Raw genomic sequence first — 19,764 nt, 5'->3', positions numbered from 1 at the left:
TACTCGAACTGATGATCAGCCTAGTAATTCAATTCTTCTAGAGCAATGCTGCAGGATATTTGAGCTCCAGATCCCAGTGTGTCATGGTGCTGTATAACCAGTGGTCCAGAAGCGTGCAGTGGTGCCCAGAATGACCCAGTTCTACTGGAAGCTTGGTTCTGACTCCCTGCCCTGAAGTAAACTGAGGGCATCCCTACACAAACACAGCCTGTTTAGACATATATAACATTCTCTCCCAATCTTCCTCACACACTATTTCTGGTACTCTATCTAAACTTCATTCACCACTTCACACACAAACTACCTATCCTTCTCAATTGTACTTTCTATGTATTTTTTACATCTCTCACCCCTATCGATTCACCATACCGTGTTAATTCACTACAAAAATACACTACACCATACAATTACACCTCACTCTATTCCACAACTAACAATTCTAGTTCAAAGTAATAAACAATACATTACACGCCACATACATCCACTCCAATCCATAACACATAGGTAAGAGACATTTACAGTGCCAATAGCTCTAACTTTGTTAACACCTAAACACACAGATCTTGAGCTTAGCTCATACCTATTTGTTCTTTTTGTTACCAAAAAGGCCAAGTTATCCACACATTTCCGATTCAAACCACATAATTTGACACCAAACCACATAATACAACTGAACAACACAATTACACAACACACCAAATACATCCAATCCTCACCACACAATTCTACATCGTGCCACAAAATTCAACAGCAAACCACATAATTAAACTCCACTACATACCACTCTAAAGCACAAAATACTGTTCCACATAATTATCCTCCATAACATACAAACCCACGCCACATAATTCCAGTACACTCAATACCACATAATCACTGGCCACATAATTCCATAGCACAAATGCCACATAATTCTGCTACACAAACCCACTCCATGCCACACAATTCCACACCACACAATTAACTAATCCGATACAACCCACATAATTCCACTACACACCACAAACATACACACACTTCAAAACACATATGTAAAAGACATTTCTGTGTACAATGCCAATAGCTCTAACTCAAACAAATGCGAGACCGATTGTTTCAAATGCTTGTTTTTTAAGCAATAAGCACGGGTGCCGCGATTGATTGAAAAAAACAATTGCAATGCAATATCTATGAATTACTGAAACTTTGAGCTCTTGGCGTTGCGTTATAATTAACAAGCCCAATAGCTCAAACTTTCAGTAATGCGAGAAGGATTGCTTTGCAAATGCTTGTTTTCTTTCTTTTACCAATGTTTGGTTCTGTTTGTTGAAGTGGGCTGCTTGGCTTTTAGCTTTCACAGTCAGGACATCTCTCATGGCCCTGTAGTATGCATGATTACCAGGTCATGGCTGTGCACCGCACGTCACAGGCACACAGCAAATGTAATCTCTCATTGTGCACCTAAGCTGCAAGTCTCAAGTAAAGTTGGGTATTTTTTATCTGAGACCAAAACAAAATTCATTTTAATGAACTCGTTCAAGAGTGTCAAACGATCTACTAAAGAATTTAGACATGCAAATTGAATGTTTTTTCATTTTTTTTCATTTTTTTTCATTTATTGAATACATTTTTAACATTAACAACAAGTGCACTCGCAGGTACTCAACGGCAGATAAGCACATGCAATAAGTCTGACCCTAGGTTGGGGTATCTGAGGTTGCATGTTATAAGAAAGAGTCCCTACTTGGAAAGGGTGCAAGCCACTGGCAATTAGGCCAGGTCCATCATTGAGTAACATCTGCACAATGACTAGGGTTTTTTTTAATTGCTACATTACAGAAGATATTGCCTCTGACACTAGCTGCTCCTCATCCTGACACTCTAGGTGTCCTTGTTTTCCATCATGGTCTTCTTGATCCAGTCCAGGTAGTTCCTCACATTGGTGTACAACCCAACTGTACCACACTTGGGCCCCCAGGAGACGATGCCAGCTGCAAAGTAGAGTGTATCATTGTGCGGGTCCCGGACAACGAAGGATCCACCGACGTCACCCTCGCAGCTGTCTTTGCCGCGCCCTCCAGCGCAGATCATGTTTGATGAGAACACGTACTGTCTGGAGACCCCAATTTCTGGTTTCTCCTTCTGACAGTCCGCCATCTTAACTACGGAAATCCATGCCATGTTGAGGATTCGATGTCCCTTATATCTGGTCTCTGTTCTGCCCCAGCCAGAGATGTAGCCAATCTTTCCTTCCTCCAGTGTGTACTCAGGGCCTGGGCCAGGAAGGCAGATGGGTGAAACCTTATCACTAAGCGCCACCTTGGACTCCAGCTTTATAAGGGCAATATCGTTGTCATAGTCTGTGCGAGGATCCGGGACGCCTCTCTTCCACTTGTCATGTACGAAGACTTTCTTTGCAACAAGTTGATTTGTGAGACGCTTGTCGTTGATGAGATCTCTGATTCCCGCATACATTGTAGGGTCCTCCTCTTCCTCCACCACTTGGGCTGCAGTCAAAACCCACTCATCGGAAATAAGGGCTCCACCACCCCTTGGGTTCTCAAAGAAGACCTGCCATGGGAACATCCCATCCTTGGTTTTATTACCCCCGAATATCCGCCCAGTGCCAGACAGGTCAACGCTGACACCACAGACTGCAAAGACAGAAAAGGCAAGAAGTCAGGGGTAAAAGCAATAATTTGAGAGAGCGCGGTGCAGGTGAGCCCCAGCCCTTTACTTCCATCTATGGACTTTGGACCATTGGTGTGAGAACATTATTTAATTTATCTCATGGTTCTCCTGTGGCTAACATTTTTTACTATTTTGAAATACAATTGTGCGAAATATGTAAACTTCTCTCTGACTCTTAATTAATCACAAATTATGTATCTATATGTAGTGAATTTTTAGTTTGATTGTTCCATATTCTTCTATTTTTTCCATGTTTTTTTCTTTCCCTTCCCCTATCAGGTCCCTCCTTCTGTGTCCCACACTATCTACTGTTGTCGCCCTGCTGAAGGTGTAGCCCACTTAGGGTGAGGCACCAAAACGCCCTGAACAAAGTCGTGTGTCTGGATCCAACTATTGTCCTCACAAAAGAACACACACGAAAGTCCTTCATCTGTACATTGAGTCATAATTTAGAAACCTGTACTGACCCTTTGTTCTACAACTTTGATTGTGGTTAGAATGTTGTATGGTTGATGCTTATGCCTGAGTATGTATGTATTGTTGAATTGTTGGATGGATGCTGGTTTTGATTTTGAGTGTGTGGGACCTGATACATATATATATATATATATTTAGCAGCAGGACCTGGGCAAGAGGATGATGGACGCTTTGCAGTGAAGGGCACTGAGGAAGGCGTAAAGCTGAAATGCATTTGCCGCCACTGTGTGATGTACAATAAAGCGTGTTAACCCCTTGGATTCCCCTCTGGCCTCTGGTTTCTTCGTGAGGAGGGATGTGTCGTCAATATTTCTGTGCAAGTCAGAGGTGCAGTACGGATGGCCCTGCTACTTAAAGAGACCCGGACTACAACTGACACCGCGCTGTCTGACAGCGCTTTCCAGGCTCGAGGGATCGAGAAGTCCGGTGTCCGCCAGTGTTCCAGGCTGACACGAGCTGTGAGAGGTAATCTACCTCCGTTAGGGCGCTGTGTCTGATTGACTGCCCTGGCCGTATTTCGGGCCTGCTCCTACTGGCTGTAGCGGTACGAGGGGACCCAGGGTGGTGACAGTGGACTTGTACATTTTCCGGAGCTTCTTTCACCACCCACTTACCTGCAAATTTGTCATGCCCGTCACAACGTGTTCCTCACTTCCCCACACCGCCGACCCAGATGCACCTTACTGCGGCATTCTGGGAGTTGAAGTCTGAACATTTACCCCAGCAACCAACAGGTGTGTTTCATTAACATGGGGGAGGAGTCTTCAGGGCGTGCAAGCATCTATTTAGCAGCAGGACCTGGGCAAGAGGATGATGGACGCTTTGCAGTGAAGGGCACTGAGGAAGGCGTAAAGCTGAAATGCATTTGCCGCCACTGTGTGATGTACAATAAAGCGTGTTAACCCCTTGGATTCCCCTCTGGCCTCTGGTTTCTTCGTGAGGAGGGATGTGTCGTCAATATATATATATATATATATATATATATATATATATATATATATATATATATGATGTTTTTCACATTAAGGTCATTAATTCTATATGTATTTGCCTTTGCTCTATTTAATGAATGTCTATTATGAAAATAAATATAAAGACATTTTGTAAAAATGTCTCCGTGAGCTGATGATGATCACTTGTATCGTGTTAGCCCCGGGATGTTATGTATTTACTGACTCCTCCTCTCAGCACAATTTATTTTGGTGCTGCTGAACTAGGTTCCAAAAAATGAATAAAAACTGCTTCTTCAAGCACATTCTGGTAGCAGGTGTGGTGTCTACTGGAAGCTTTTCAACATTTATCCAGAAGAATCAAACAAAGTATTACCTGGAGCACAGGTTGGAAGCTTTGTCCCGGCTTGGCTGTTTACCCACTCACCATAAGCAGAGCAGCTGTAGATTCCTCAAATCAAAATTAAGACAACAAAGTCAATTGTGCACTAAACAGCAGTGATTACAATGACTTTTATCCAGTTGAAAAGAAATAGGATATTCCCATGTACCTAGTCCACTCACCTATCTCACTTAACTCAATGTCTAACCCCTGTCCTGCTGGACATTTCAGCAGCTTTTGATACTATCAACTACATTTTACAATGTAATGAATGTGGGCAATTCTGACATGGCTCAGAAATGATTGCCATCAACCTAAATACTATCTCTAATTCAGTCTAAGTTTAGAGCCCCCAACTGTGGCGTCCAACAAATTTCTATTCTCTTCACCTGCTGTTTAATCTTTGCATGGAGCCTTCGCCCCAGCTTCTCAAACAAATGGGAGAGAGATTCTTCATATGGGCAGATAACATCCATTCGGCCTTTGGCTTCTCTAATGACTCAACCTTGGACCATAGTCAGGGACATCGGAATTGTTTGATTTTGTGGTGCTTTCCGCAAAATTCTCAATTTTCTGTATTTGCCACCTCTGCAAATTTTACCCAAAAAATAGTTTTTACCTCAAATTGATCAAACTGCAGTGACACAACATGTAACTGTTCACATTTCTGTTGCTTATTGCTGGATTTGAAGAAGGTTAAATGGGTACTAATGACTATGAGGTGAAATCTTTTGCCCAAACAGTGTTAACATTGGTTAGAATTACGAATATGGCAAAATATGCAGTAGTACGACGCATAATTTGCCCTTTCTTGACGTATAATTTAGTCAAATCTGCCACATAATTTGGTCTTCTCCTGCTGCGTTATTCCAGTGGCCCTGCCCATAGTCCAGCATTAATGCACTGGTAGTCTGCTAACTTTATGAAGATAAATTCATTAAAAATTGAATTATTAATAACACCTGCCAGAGACATTTTCAAAAAATCCCTGCCTTGGCAAACACCATGGGCCAGTGTCTTGTCCCCTCATTGCAAGTATGTACCCTTTTTACTGGATTCTAGATTGTCAATCTCGGTTGGACTACTGAAATTCACTTGGTATCTCTCATCAAAATCTCTAACTCTCTCTAAGTAATTCAAAGTGCAACTGGTCAGTTTATTTGCAATATCCCAAAATACCAGAGTGTACTGTTACACTTGTTGCCTATTGGAAGCAGCGAGGTCTTTAAATACATGGTTTTTCTGCATAGGGCTATTCAGCATTGCACCCCCCCCCCCCCCCTTGTATGCCTGCAAGCCCTCATGCGATTTATGTTCTCTCTCCCTGTTCTTCATTAATGTTCCCTGGGTTAGACCTGTGACCTACCATGACATCGCATTTCTATTTTCCTTAAGCAGTGCTTAATTTGTGCCGGTGTTTGCCAATGCTTGGCACCGTCACTTAATTATTAACACTGGCACTTTCTAATGACAATCCACCACACTGTGATGCTGCCTACCTATTTTCATGACAGCACATCAGTTTTGCAATAAAATATATATTAACAAAATATTAATAGTACCCAGTCCAGGTCATTGGCACCAGAGATTTGCATCACTGGCAGTGAGTGCTGCACGCACTCACTGCAGTTGCATCCTAGGAAATACCTTGAGCCCTGCACTTAGTTGTTTAGAAGTAAGCATGACTTTAGTGTTGGACTAGGCCCTTTCAACAGGCTTTTAGGACTTTGCTTACTATATCACTATAGAAGTGTTAAATTGCCTGCGCTCTCTCCTTTAAACATGGTGAAATTGGCTTACAGCCAATTGGTACATTTAATTTACTTGTAAGTCCCTAGTAAAGTGGCACTAAATGTACCTTGGAGCTGTAAATTAAATGCTACTAGTGTGTCTGTAGCATCTATTGTATCACCCTCTTAAAAAGCCCTTTACACATTTCTCAGGCCTTCCATTGCAGCCGGTACGGTTAGTTTTAAACTGCCATTTTGACCTGCCAAAATAAACCGGCCTAAAGCTTCTTTATTAATACATATAAGCTACCTCTATGATAAGCTCGAAATAGCCCATAGAGCAGGGTGTTATGTATTTAAAAGGTTGGATGTGTCGTTTTTAAGTTTTACATGTCCTGGTAGTGAAAAACTCTTACATTTGTTTTTCATTACTGTGATGCCTACCTTTTTGATAGGATAACATTGGGTTACCTTAATACACTTAATAAGTCTAACTTTTCATTGGGAACAGATGAACCTTTAATATGTGGTGCCTGAGAAATTGTAATCAAAATCCTCTTTAATGGTAAAGTCGGAAGTTAAGTTACTATTTTGAAGAAGACACTTTTAGCAAGTTGACCTTTTTTTAACTCTCCCAGATAGCCACCCAATAGAGGGATTAGGTGTGCCTTAATAAGCCATCAACTGGCAGGATGGGGAGGTGGGCTGGGCACAGCCCACGTGCAACTGAATAGGCTGTTCCCTGCCTTTACACAAAGGACTTGTCACCACTCCACTGTACATGCAGCCAGCCTGGAGCCAGGACAGAGTGGCCAGAAAACTTCAAGGACTTGAAAAGGAATTTTCTAGAAACTTCTCTTATTTTAAATTGGGCACCTGTTGAATGCTTGCTGAGAAGGAAGACTGAACCTGTACCTTTATCCCAGGCTCAAGTGACTCCGAGGGTCAGATGTCTGATCTCCTGTTCTGAGGCAGAGGAACAACAAGCTCCAGAGGCCATCCTGCATCTTTCCAGCCAGCCAATTGGACCTGGCTGAGCTCTGATGACCATTGCTGGAGTGAGTTAATTTCCCCCAAGAGGTTCCTCTCTGGTCCTAGACTGTTGGTGTGGCGTCAGGTGAGCTCCTCTCCAAGATAAAGGAGAAATTCTAACATTTTGGGCTCTTTGCTACCATAACTGGCCTGGTCACACCAAGAGCTTGCCACCCACACCTCCCCGAAGTGTGAAGCTCTGACCTGACTATTGACAAAGCAAAACCTTCCCTTCACACTACAGCATCGACACCCCGCAGTGACCGCCAATGCAAAACTCTTGCAATGGCCATCGGCGACACCCAACTTGTTTTCTCATGCTACAGCAACAACCATCCACGCTGCTCGGCTTGCTCTTCGCGCTACATTGAGGACCGTCTGCGATGCTCTGCCAGCTCCTCGTGGCCCCCTTTCACTGCGAACAAAAGTCTTCACGCTGGACTATTGAAAGTAACTCTTTCAGTGGGACTAACCTGTTCCCTGTAGCTGGCACGCACTCCATCGTGGTCGGCCTGAACTTGTGACTTTCACCTGGTCTTTTCCAACCAAATGATGAATCGTGCTTTGTGCTTTTAAGTGCTTCAATTACCTACACCTTTAAAAAACTCATAACTCCAGGTCTACACATTCAACTTTCGGCATTTCAGTGTCAAATAATTTATTAAATTATGCTCTATTATGCTTACTTGATGTGGGATTTTTCTTGTGTTGTTTTCACTTTATTACTGTTTGAAGTGCTGCATAAATAGTTAACACATTGCCTCTAAGTTAAGCCTGACTTCCACGTGCCAAGCTACCAAATGGTTAAGCACAGGTTAATTTGGGGTTTGCTTGGGTTTCACCCTGACAGAGATTGTGGTTGCTGCTCAACCAGTAACTCAATTTCCAACATTTAGGGATGAGGGGATTAGGAACATACAAGGTTTTGTGGTTCATAATAAGACATCCTTGGGCTGCTTTGATTTTGCATTCAGATTTATTTGTAAGTACTTCTTGGTTTGTGTGAATCTACTTATCTTGTTTTGTAGCCTGCTATGGGCAGAACCAGCTCTCACTCAACAGCTTCTCTGCAATGCAATTTCCATGCAATCACCTTTTATACCTGTCAGGGTAGTTTCAATTATATTATCTCTTGTTTGATGATTTTGCAGTAGCTCAATTTTCTTGATTTTACTGAACTAGGTTATGTTGATTCACTGCAACATCATATCTTTCATATTTCATTTACATGTAGTGTATAGCAGCTGTTCCTAACACCTCTTGTTCTTAAGACATTCTGGTCACTGGTGTGCCCTTCATCAGGATATGGCAGAGTTCTGCTAACCAGTAACCTCTCTCTGGACCAATAACTAAGGTAAAAAAGACAAACAACACCAGATTTTTTTGCGTATAGATAAAAATCAATGTTGTCATGTGTGCCATGATTGTTCTTGTTTAAAAATACCAGGGGACATATTATAGAAGTGCCCCGGGGGTGCATCAGGCATTTGCGCCAGCTTTGTGCACCCCCTGGGCACTTTGGTATTACAGAAGGGGCCGCAGACTGAAAGTGCTGGCGCACATGTATCGCCAGCGTTTCTTCAAGAGGGCATTCCCTCATTTGGATAAGTGCATGGCCCTATGCAAATGAGGGGATCCTTTGCCTCTGCGCCCAGCCCTATTACAGATGCGGGCACAGAGGCAAAGTAGATATTAGGAGGTGCACCCCCTGATTCCAGCCTCTGGAGTGGGGAAATCCCCTTGCCGGCAAATGCAATTACTCAGGAAATGAAATTTTAGGGAACAACAAATAGGATTCTGTGTTTCCTCGTCACTCCTAGCAAGTTTTTTCCTGAAACTTTACACCAAGATTTCACTTTACTTTCAGCAGCTGACATCTCTGTGTGAAAAATAGATACTGTATCATATTTTCAGTTCTGATGGGATTATATACCCATTATTATGCAAATATTGCCCCATCCCAATTTATGGGGCGTGCATATTCCTGGCCTCTGTGAGGGCTCTAAATGGCAATATCATTTTATTGCAGATTTTCCCTGTTCTGCACCATTCGTCTTTCAAAGCATTAAAGATAACAAGAATGAGCAGCAGTGCAGCTGAGATGGACAGATGAAGAAAAATGAGTAAAGGAGGGAGGAAAAGATTGTTAAATTATCTTGTTGTTTGTGTGTTTATGCCGCACTAAATCCGCTTCAAAGCTTTAAGGCTAGTACATTTTTATTGGTAGCATAAATTATTCATTTTTGCACATTCTTGAAGTTTTCATATAGTAAAAAAGTTTATTGTTTATACGTCACTCATGAGGGTTGGGATTATGTTTATATCATAATATTTGGTACTACATGTGTTTTCCCTGCTGCTTTATGTGTTGTAGCAATTAATCTGTTTAGGGTTAGTATGTGTAGTGAAAGAGCCACTCTTGTGGTTTGGCACCCTATGATGACCTTCGACTACCACCATTTTAATTGACTTTAGTGTGTTATTTTACCCTAGTCTTAATGTAGGACAGTCCTGCATAAGCCTGCTTCTCTTCTCTCGTGTTATCTTGCTGTCTTTCCGTGGGAGCTGTCACAGAGTGGACAGCCTTGCCAAGAGTAGAGCGTGTGGGATGTGCATTTGAAGATGTGAGAGGGAGAGAGAGGTGTGGAATGTCGAAGTGCAGTGTTGTGAGCGGTGATGCACACAAGTGCTCGGTGTTGTACAGTTATGATAATTATGAGTGCTTACTATTGGCTTTGACATGGTCTCATGTCATCTTGTTTTCTGACTCTGCCTTGCTGCAGTTTTCCTGCGTGCACAGTAGTGCTTGCAAGTTGTTTGGGTTAATTATGAGTTCTTACTATTGGCTTTGACATGGCCTCATGTCATCTTTCTTTCTGACTTTACCTTGCTTCAATCTTTTCTGTGTGCCCAGCAGTGCTTGCAAGTTGTGTGGTTTATGAGAATTATAGAAGCTTATTATTGGCTTTGACATGGCCTCATGTCATCTTGTTCTCTGGCTTTGCCTTGCTGCTCGCACGTAGCTGTGAAGTGGGGAGGACAGGTGTCTGCTCTTCACTTGTTTTTCGCTCTTCACTGACCAGAGCAAACTGGATATTATCTGTAAAATGTGCAACTCTGCGTCAAAGTCAAAATACGGGAGCTTGGCGCGCCTCCGTCTTGGCCTTGACACAGACTGGTACAGCCAGCTCAGTTTTTTCCAATGAGAAGGGGGCAAGGTTTTCTAGAAGCTTCGCTTCACGTTTAGTAATGATATTTAAGCTGGGAAACTTCGAGGGCCAGGTGGAAGTTCACCACAGATTAGACGTATTGCTGTGAAGGTGACGGAACTTGAGTACTGACTGAACTCCTTCCTGGGCTGTTGAACAGGCTTCCCCAGCTAGAGTTGTCAAGGATGTTGCAGAATCAGTCGGTGAGGTGTTCCTAACTATTTCTGTACATATTTTCTATTCTTTGCTACTTACATATATATATTGCATTCTATTTCAATTGTTCATTTAATCATTCATTTGACATTTAGGTATCTGCATTTACTGATATATTTGGCTTACCTTTCTGGACATTGCATTAATAAACGTGTGCATCTTATTATTAAATGCACCTAAATCTGTGTTCTTGCCTCGTCTTTAGGGGCTGCTGCTCAAAGTGTATTATTAAATGTGCAGTGGTATATTTGCCTCCAAAGTGGGAGTGCAGGGTTTGGGGTTGTCCTTTTAGTGAAAAGCACATTCATTACAGTATGCAAGGGAGTTGGCCTGTTGCTTGTTTAGGAATGTTTGGCTTAATATTTTTAAGTTCTTGTTGACTCTTCTGAGCTGGACTTTGTCTTTACTCTATATCAGATGTACATTTTTGTTTTGCACATTTGGTAGGTAGTGTTTTTGGCACATTTTAATTTTGTTGCACAAAGTGTTATTTTTAGAATAATTTCAGTTTTGTGCATTAGTTACAACATTTTCTTTCGAGGTGGTCTTTTTTTATATTATGTGTAATTCATTGTCCATGTCTTTATTTTCTTTTTTTGTTAGCATTTTTTCCTTACTGTAGAGGATGCGTCTATAATTTGGAAAAAAATAAACACATAGCATAGTTGTAATTATTTTATAACTTAAAATACTATAAGTGATTTATTAATTTTAGCTTTCATTTATTGCCACATTACTTTGTTTATACTATTTAGTGCTTTGTTTAAGTGTTGCAGTCTTCTTTTGTAGATCTGCATTCTGGCAGAGTGCCGCTGTTCTGCTATAAATCTTTTTTAGGAAGCATTTTGCTGTTAATTTTCATACCCTTTTTCACTTGTTTATTAATTGAAAAAGCTTTTTCATGCGGTCACGTATGTCACATATGTCACAAATATGTATATAAAAATTCCTTTTTGCACTGTATATAGGCTTGGTGTGCAAACATGCTTTTTTTTTTTTAAAACTCTCTTTTTAATGAATAAATATGCTACTCATTTCAGCTGAAGTGAGTAAAATCAGTTACACTCTGCAGGCTACCTATTTTTCTGTATTTCTGAATATTGAATGTAATTGTACGTACCTAATTTACTCGGATACTCTACTCTTATCACTTCAGTTTATGATTGAATCATAGCAAAAGTACATACTCGCTCAAATCTAACTGTCTTTGAATAAGTTCCTTCTGAACAATTCTTACAAGCTATGTACATTCCAAATAAGCCATTTAAAAGTGATATCTATTCAAGGTAAACACTGGCATCTGTAGAGAAGTGACCCCACGATTGGAGGGGAAATAACCAGGAGGCTACTTATCACATTCAGAAGAGCAATGTCCATGAGAGACGTATTGGTCAGGAGTGATGTCAGGACTGAAAAGCAAACGTGGTTGAAACCTAGGGACAGCTTTGTCAAGTGTAATAAATATAAAGCATGTAAGAATGGAGAGAACATGACAGAGACAGTAATCCCAGGCAAGACCAATACAAAAATCAGAGGGCACTTCAATTGTAAAAGCGATCATGTGGTTTACATGTTACGATTTCCTTGCCCCCAAGATATACGTGGGAAACACCACGCTATCTGTAAACAAAAGAGTTCTGCAACACATCATAGCTATTAAGAATTTGGATACCACTTATCCAGTAGCCAGACACTTTCACGCAGTGCATAAACGAGATGAGAGAGATTTGAAATACAGCGTGATAGATGGGATATCTAAGGACATACAAGAGGGAAACAGGGAAAAACTATTGAAGAAACTGGAATCCAAGTATATTTTGGCATTAGACAGTAAAGAACCCAGAGGTCTTAATTGTGATGAAGAATTGCACGTTCATTTATGATTGAGTGAGGACTCTACCTTCTCCTTCTGCTATTAATGTCATAGTAACTGACATTTACCTCATTAAGCAAATTGCTGTCTGTATATAAAGAGAGTTGTTTGTGCTTGAGGTAGTTGTTAATGTTTTCATTCATAAACATTCTTATTTTTTATTCTATTGCAGATCAGTCACCCAGGGTAATTCCTCGACTTATGACCGTTTTTATTGTATGAAGGACAAGGAGCTAATGTATCTATGGTAACGCCCACTTGGACTTAATTGTGTTTTTTTATTTCTTCATGTCTTAATTTTATACTATGTTATTCTGCTACTTTAGAAGTTGATTATTTGAATTTTGAAGGATACACATGCATTAGTGTCGTAATCAAAATGGTATGATGATAAGCAATAACCTTCATTCCTTGACATTAGACTTATTGTCATGTGGGTTGTAAAAGCAGCACATGCCCACTTGGGCGCTATGTTGATAATATGTATGATGAACTAGCCAATTTTGCTTCTTGAGTTTAATTTGTTGTAATAACAAATTTTGATGAAACCATTGTAACTTTTATTTTTGGTGTATAAATGTTTTCCATTTTATTTTGGTTTTCTTTTGTAATATGGTGACTGACATAGTATGACTTCAGTACCAGATTATATTAGCCAATGGGGATGGTGTTATAGGATTACAAAAAAAGTCCCCTCTGCCCACTGTCCCTTTGGTAATTCTTCAAGCACCAGTAGGCATGCAGTTAGAGAGTTTGAACATACTTGAGAAACCGACACACCAAGAGAACATCTTAGGGTCTATAGCAGCTATGTCTTGGAATATTGCTGGTTATAATCATTGAAGGTCTACCACAGAATGGTTGTCTCTGTTGATATCTAAAGATATAGTGTATTTCCAAGAGACCTGGGAACTTGATCCAATACATCTAAGTGGGTACCGTTCTTTCCAGGCTCCTGCTATACCTTCACCTGCTGGTCGGGCCAGGGGCGGCTTATTGACCCTGCTCTCTAATGCTTTTTAGCTTAAAGTGAAATCTTTTCTTAATACCTCACCCTATTATCATATTATTCTAATAGAACATTGTGTGGATGATTGTTCGCTCCTCATTAACTTTCATAATAACATTTTGGAAGCAATCAAGCAGTGGTGTTGGCTCCCCTAGAAAGAGATATTAATAATTTGCAAGACAAATATACTAAATCCTGCAACTTAATTTTGAGATTGATTTTTATCCTTTTAGTGATCATGCTGCAATAACATTTTCTATTCCTTCTGTAAAGAAAACTTAATGTGTTTTTAAACTTCCTGTAAATCCTGTAATTGCAGGAAAGAACGGTATTATTTCGAAGTGGGAAAGAGTGGATACTACAAGGTTTTTGACCAATCTAGTCTCCAATCGATTTGGAGGGATAATGCTTTGTTTAGACTCAGCTCCTCATGATAGCACAATCTCGGCCTTTGAGCTCATCTTATCTGATGCTAAAAATAATTTAACATGTGTTATTTCTAATGGCCTTCTTAAAAAATGTAGCTGGTTCTACGAAGACTGTGTTAAAACAATAAAAAATGGCCTTAAAGTCTAATCCTCGAAACCCATTTCTGGTTAAGTCTCTGCGTCAAGCTTTTAAAAAAGCAAGGACAACTAGGCTACAAGCCATAAGAGAAGAAAGGTGGGATAACCTGGAAAAGGCTGCTCTTTAAAAAGTACACAGGCACTTTGGTTGGTCATTAATGCACCTTTTTTTAAAAGATGACCAGTCAATGACCACAGATACACATGTTGAACAGGAGGAATGGGTGACCCACTTTGAAAACTTATTTGGAGCTGATAAGATGGTAACTGCTCAATTTAACTTAATACATTTAGAAAGGGCAGGGGGTGCTGCTAGTTTTACATATGAAGAAACGAAGTATGCACTAGATCAATGTAAACGTGCAAAGGCACCGGGACCGGATGGAGTCCCTATTGATTTGTTTTTAGAGAACCAAGATCTTTGGGCCCAGCTTTTAACAAATGTTTTTAATGAAATTGCCCAAATAGGAATAGGAATATAATAACTCCATGTCAGTTTGATTTTAGAAAAGGGAAAAGGCACTGTGGATCAGTGCCTGAACCTGAGTCTAATTATAGCAAAAAATACGGCTGCCAAAAAAGGCCATCTCTATCTTGCCTTCATGGATCTGTCTGCAGCCTTTGACTTCGTGGCACAGCCTAGGATGTGGCAGATCATGGAGGCAATGGGGATTGACCTGAATATTATTAATATTACCCGTGATTTATACTCAGGTGCTTCAGTCTGTGTTCGCTACGGAAAGGGAGGCGAGTGTACTAGGTATTTTAAAATTGCTAGAGGTGTAAGGCAGGGATGCGTTCTTGCACCCTTCCTATTTGCACTCAATACCAATGACGTAGAATCCGCCTTGCTGGGATCTACTCCAGATGTTCCTTATATTAATTCACTACAAGTACCAATACTTTTATATGCGGATGACGCAGTGGTTTTAGCCTATACGAGTAATGCGCTGCGTCGCTTAGTACTGGAATATACACAATTGATGAACAATCTGGATATGAAAGTCAATTATGCAAAGTCGTAGTGGCAGAATCAAAACAGCGAAAGCAACCCCAAATTAACACCAAAGGGGGCAAACTTGGAGTTGTTGAATCTTTTAACTATTAGAAAAGGTTTATTATTCCCCTCATGCGCAAAATGAGTTTCAAACAGTGTCGTGTGGCCCTTTATTACTTGCAGCTACTCCCTGACCCTTTTACCTGTTTGTCTTTGGCGTCTTTTTTTCTATCTGCCCTAAAGAAGAGACGTTCAATTCGTTAAAATTGTATTTTAGATAGGGATCAATTTATTGTATTGTGCTTATAACTGTGTGTATACACTTTTATGTGGCACGTTTGTATAATTCTTTGAATTCTAACTTTACCGTAATGTTGTGGAATGTTTTATCTGTAGAATAATTCTTATGCCTTCATTGTGTTGGCAAAATAAAGTTATTCTGACTGACTGACTGACTTCAATGTTTTCTGTTTTTGTACATTTAATGTGCAGATGTTAGACACTGTTTCCTAATTCTAATGTGTAGGTTATATCGTTTTTTTAAAATTTTCATTTGCAATATTCTATTTGAAATATTTTTTCAGTATTTTTGTCATCCAAATTTGTGTGCTTACTGTTAAAGTATTAGGGGCAAAAGTTATGATTTCAGTATTTTTGGGTGATATTTGTGTATGTTAATATTTTTTTCTAAATATAGTGTCATATGGCTACATTAAGAGTTGGAAGAATAGATTTACAGATAGACAGACATTTAGAAGAGTAGAAAAGATAAGGAGAGCAAGAAAGGAGAAAAGGGAAGAGAGAAAGAAAGAAGGCGAAAACTGAAAACAAGAATCTACAGAAGGAAGAGAGAGAAAGGTGAAAAAATGAAGAACTTGAAATGTAGATGGAACTGAGAAATAAGAGAGAAGGAAAAAAAGTCAGAAGATGAAAAATAAGAAAATTAGAGAAGAAAAAGAGGCTAGCATAGGAGAGAAAGAAAGGTGAGAAGGAGAGAGCAAGAAACCAAAAGGTGAAAGAGAAGTGAATGGACAGAGAGAAGTAAAATAGAGAAGAACAGGATAAAAAAAAGAACAGAAAGAGAAGAGGAGTAAAAGAGAAGAAAGAGAGAGAATGAGAGGGGGAAAGTAAGGAGAGGAGGACAGGAGAAAAAGGAGGTAATAAAACGAGATAACCGAGACAGGAAAACTAGAAAAAAGATGAAGGAAAGGAGTTAATGAAAAGTAGAGACGAAATGAAGAAAAGAGAGAGAGAAAGAAAAGGAATGATGTGAGAAGAAAAAGAAAAGATAAGTGAAAAAGAAGGGAACGCAGGGAAAGGGGACATAAGAAACAAATGAAAGGAAAAGGAAGAGAAAAATTAGATAAGAGAAAGAAAAAAACAAAGGAAGGAAGGGATGAAGAAAAAAAAATCCATATCACTGATTGAAAGTTCACAACAAACCAACAAATACTAGACATTTTAATTTCTTTCTCTCACCCTTCACTTCCTGAAGAACTGGCTTACTTGGAGTCTGAGACTATGTATGAATAAGCTTGAGCAAAGGGATCCGTAGCCCACCACTTTAGCAACGTAGGTGGGGTTGTGTGTCACGGGACAGTTCTGTGCAAAATAAAGCATTTAAATGTTTTCTCGTAAAGAAAGCTTATAATGCCAATGCAGAGGGCAGTATGAGATGCTATAAGGGAACAAAGTACAGTAGGGAGGGAGAGAGGGATTTAGAAAAGAATGCATGGAAGGATGGTTGGAAAGAAGGATGGTTGGAGAGAAGGATGCATGGAGAGATGAATAACTCGAAAGAAGGATGAGCAAATGCTTGCTCTGACAATTAATGGATGCATGGAAATAGGAATAGACAAACGGAAGAAAGGAAATATTGATGGATCAACAGATGAAACAAAGCATAGGTGGAAAAGGATAGAGTTATAAATGATCATTCCCAGACATGGGCAGTGTTCCCCCTAACCTTTTGCCTTTGCCCTCCACTTTTTGATGAAAATGTATTATTCTGGGCTTCAGCACTCTGTGCACAATACCACTGCTAACCAGTGCAAACGTGCTAGTGCACACTACCTAAAACATGGTAAAAGTGGCTTACACCTGGTTGGCATATTTATATACATATAAGTCCCTTTAAGAGTGGTACACCATATACCCAGGGCCTGTAAATTAAATGCTACTAGTGGATCTGCAGCACTTATTGTGCTTCATACTTAAGTAGCCCCTTGAATCATGTCCCAGCCCTGCCATTGCACCCTAAATGCAGTGTTCAATTGCCAATTCGACTAGCCAATATAATCCCTTGCCAAGCCATACACTCCCCTTTTATTGTATATACGTCACCCATTTGGTCAGCCCTAGGTAGCCAATAGGGCAGGTGCATTGTAATTAAAAGGTTGGACGTGTACTTTCAAGTTTTGAGTGTCCTGGCAGTGGAAAACACCCAAATGTGTTTTTCCCTACTGTGACCTTTACCGCTCCTATGGGATAACACTGAGGTGGCTTATTAAATAAGTGCTAACATTTGATTGGGAGAAAGTTAACATATCATGTTTGGTATCTGAGAAGTTTTTAAGTTACAATTTTGAAAATGTCAATTCTTTGAAAGCTGTCATTTTCCTGCCCTAGGTATTTGGTGCCTGTAGCCTGTCCTTTGTCACATGGCAGGGGGTAATTGGCAGTTACACTTTGTTTATGTGTCCCTGATAGCCACACAACAAAAGAATAAGATGTGTTTGGATTGACCATCAACTGGCGGGATGGAGGCAGAGCTGGGCACAGACCCACCTTTGCACAAAGGACCTGTTATCACTACATTTTCCAGGTTGAAATCAGGTTAGGGGAGTTAGGAAACCTCAGGCACTTCAAAGGGAATGCTCTAGAAACTTTGCCTACTTCAAAGGAGGCCCCAGGTATCCTCAGACCCTCAGACCCACCCTTCAGTTTACTTCCTGGACCTGCGACAGGACTCTCAGAGCCTGCTGCTGTGGCCTGCTATGTACTCCACAAGACTGCTTTTCTACAAATGTAAGGACTGCTTAGCTGCCTGGAGACTACCTTGAACTCTCAAAAGCCAGCCCTGCTGCGTTATCCTGTATTATCAATTGAAACCAGGACTACTAGAGTAACTCCTAAGGCTAGTTGGCTGTACCCTTGATCAGAGCTTCAGGCTCAGGGACGGAAAATGTTCTAACCATCTTCAGCTGGCACCTGGACCCTTTCTGTGTGAGCCCTAAGCCCCCAAGTGATGCCACCACAATCCTGGACCCTTGGTGGTGGTGTGAAAGATGCCCAGATAGCCAAAATCCATAACTTGGGATTGAGAACCAAGGGAAGACCAGGAACGACCTGCTTGTCTATCCTCCCACGGTGCATTGCCCGTCGGCTTGACTTTGTGGCAGCTCACGATATGTTCTTCTCCGCAGTAGGAAATCCTTTGCAGTGGTCTTTTGCCAAAGAAATACCTGGCCTTGTGGAACTATTGTCGGCTACAGCCTCCTGCCTTGTCAAACCTGAGGTTTTCAACTTCCAAAAAAGAGAATAAGGGCCTGATTACGAGTTTGGTGATGTGGCAGCAGGCCACCACACCAGCGCCCCGCTGCCATACGGCCAAATTTGTCCGCACACCGCCTGCCAGATTACGAGTTCAATTGTGGTCTGGCAGGCGGTGCTTTGGCGATCCCACGACAGTGCCTTTCAAAGGCTCATGTGTGATCCTTAGAAAGGCACCGCAATGGAAGCGCCAAAGTATGTTCCTGAACAGAATGGACTGTGCAGTCCATGCCGTACAGGAACAGGAGGTGCATACTGATGGGAGCACAACATGTGACCCCATGCATGCACCCCCAGGCCCTGAGGCAAAAGAGGCTGTATAGGGCCCCCTTAGTTTCCTCACCGCCACACTTTTAATGGGGGTCTCACCATCATGAAAACTGTTGTCATGTGGATAACTAGCAATATGCTTGGCAGTGCCGCTGCGGCATTGCCAGCATATTACGGTCTCAAACCGCTGCAAGACCGCAGAGGGATCACAGATCCCCGGTGGTAGCCGCAGTCCTATGGCAGTCTGACCGCCAAACTCGTAATTAACGTCTGAACGTAGAAATCTTCACCGCAACTTTGTGCTGTTGCTCCCTGATGATGACACTCCCTCCTAGGTCACCACCTGCAACCTTGGCCCACTAGACTTTACCTTCTCTGACCATTTTATTTGAAATTTCTTCTAAGTCTGAAGGTAAGCGCCGGTCAGTCCCAATTAAATTTTTGTATCGTACTGGCACTCCATCGCAGTCAGACATATTTTTGCACTTTGAACCGATTTTGCACGAATGGATGCCCTCAATTGGAGATTTGATTTTTTAGGCATTTTTTTTTTCTTTTAAACTTTAAAAAATCATAACTCCTGTTATACTGCTTTGATGTTAGGCATTTTGGTATTAAATAGTTTAATACACTTCACTCTAATTTTCTAAATTGGTGTGGAATTTTTCTAGCGTTGTGTTTTCGCTTTATTACTGTTTGTGTACAGCATAAATACTTTACACGTTGCCTCTAACTTAAGGCAGACTACTTTTGTGCCATGCTACCAGAGGATTTAAGCACAGGTTCATTTTGTGACTTTTGTGATTCATGCTGACAGGCATTGTGGCTGTT

The 19,764-nt window shown here is 40.9% G+C and overlaps 1 protein-coding gene across 1 annotated transcript in view; it reads right to left on the bottom strand.

Moving 5' to 3' along the window:
- Positions 1 to 1,571: 1,571 nt before the first annotated feature.
- LOC144768089 (complement C1s subcomponent-like) overlaps positions 1,572 to 19,764 on the bottom strand; it is a 47,795-nt gene continuing 29,602 nt past the window's right edge. Inside the window, exons 6-7 of the mRNA XM_078651475.1 lie at positions 4,474 to 4,548; positions 1,572 to 2,633 (exon numbers count right to left, since the gene is read on the bottom strand). Of these exons, the coding sequence (XP_078507601.1) occupies positions 1,861 to 2,633; positions 4,474 to 4,548 (848 nt within the window). The 3' untranslated portion in view covers positions 1,572 to 1,860. The remainder of the gene's footprint in view (positions 2,634 to 4,473; positions 4,549 to 19,764) is intronic.

The sequence above is a fragment of the Lissotriton helveticus genome, chromosome 7, assembly GCF_964261635.1.
Source record: "Lissotriton helveticus chromosome 7, aLisHel1.1, whole genome shotgun sequence".
Lineage (NCBI taxonomy): Eukaryota > Metazoa > Chordata > Amphibia > Caudata > Salamandridae > Lissotriton > Lissotriton helveticus.
Note: the sequence above shows the minus strand (reverse complement) of the source record. Positions and strands in the feature narration are given on the sequence as shown.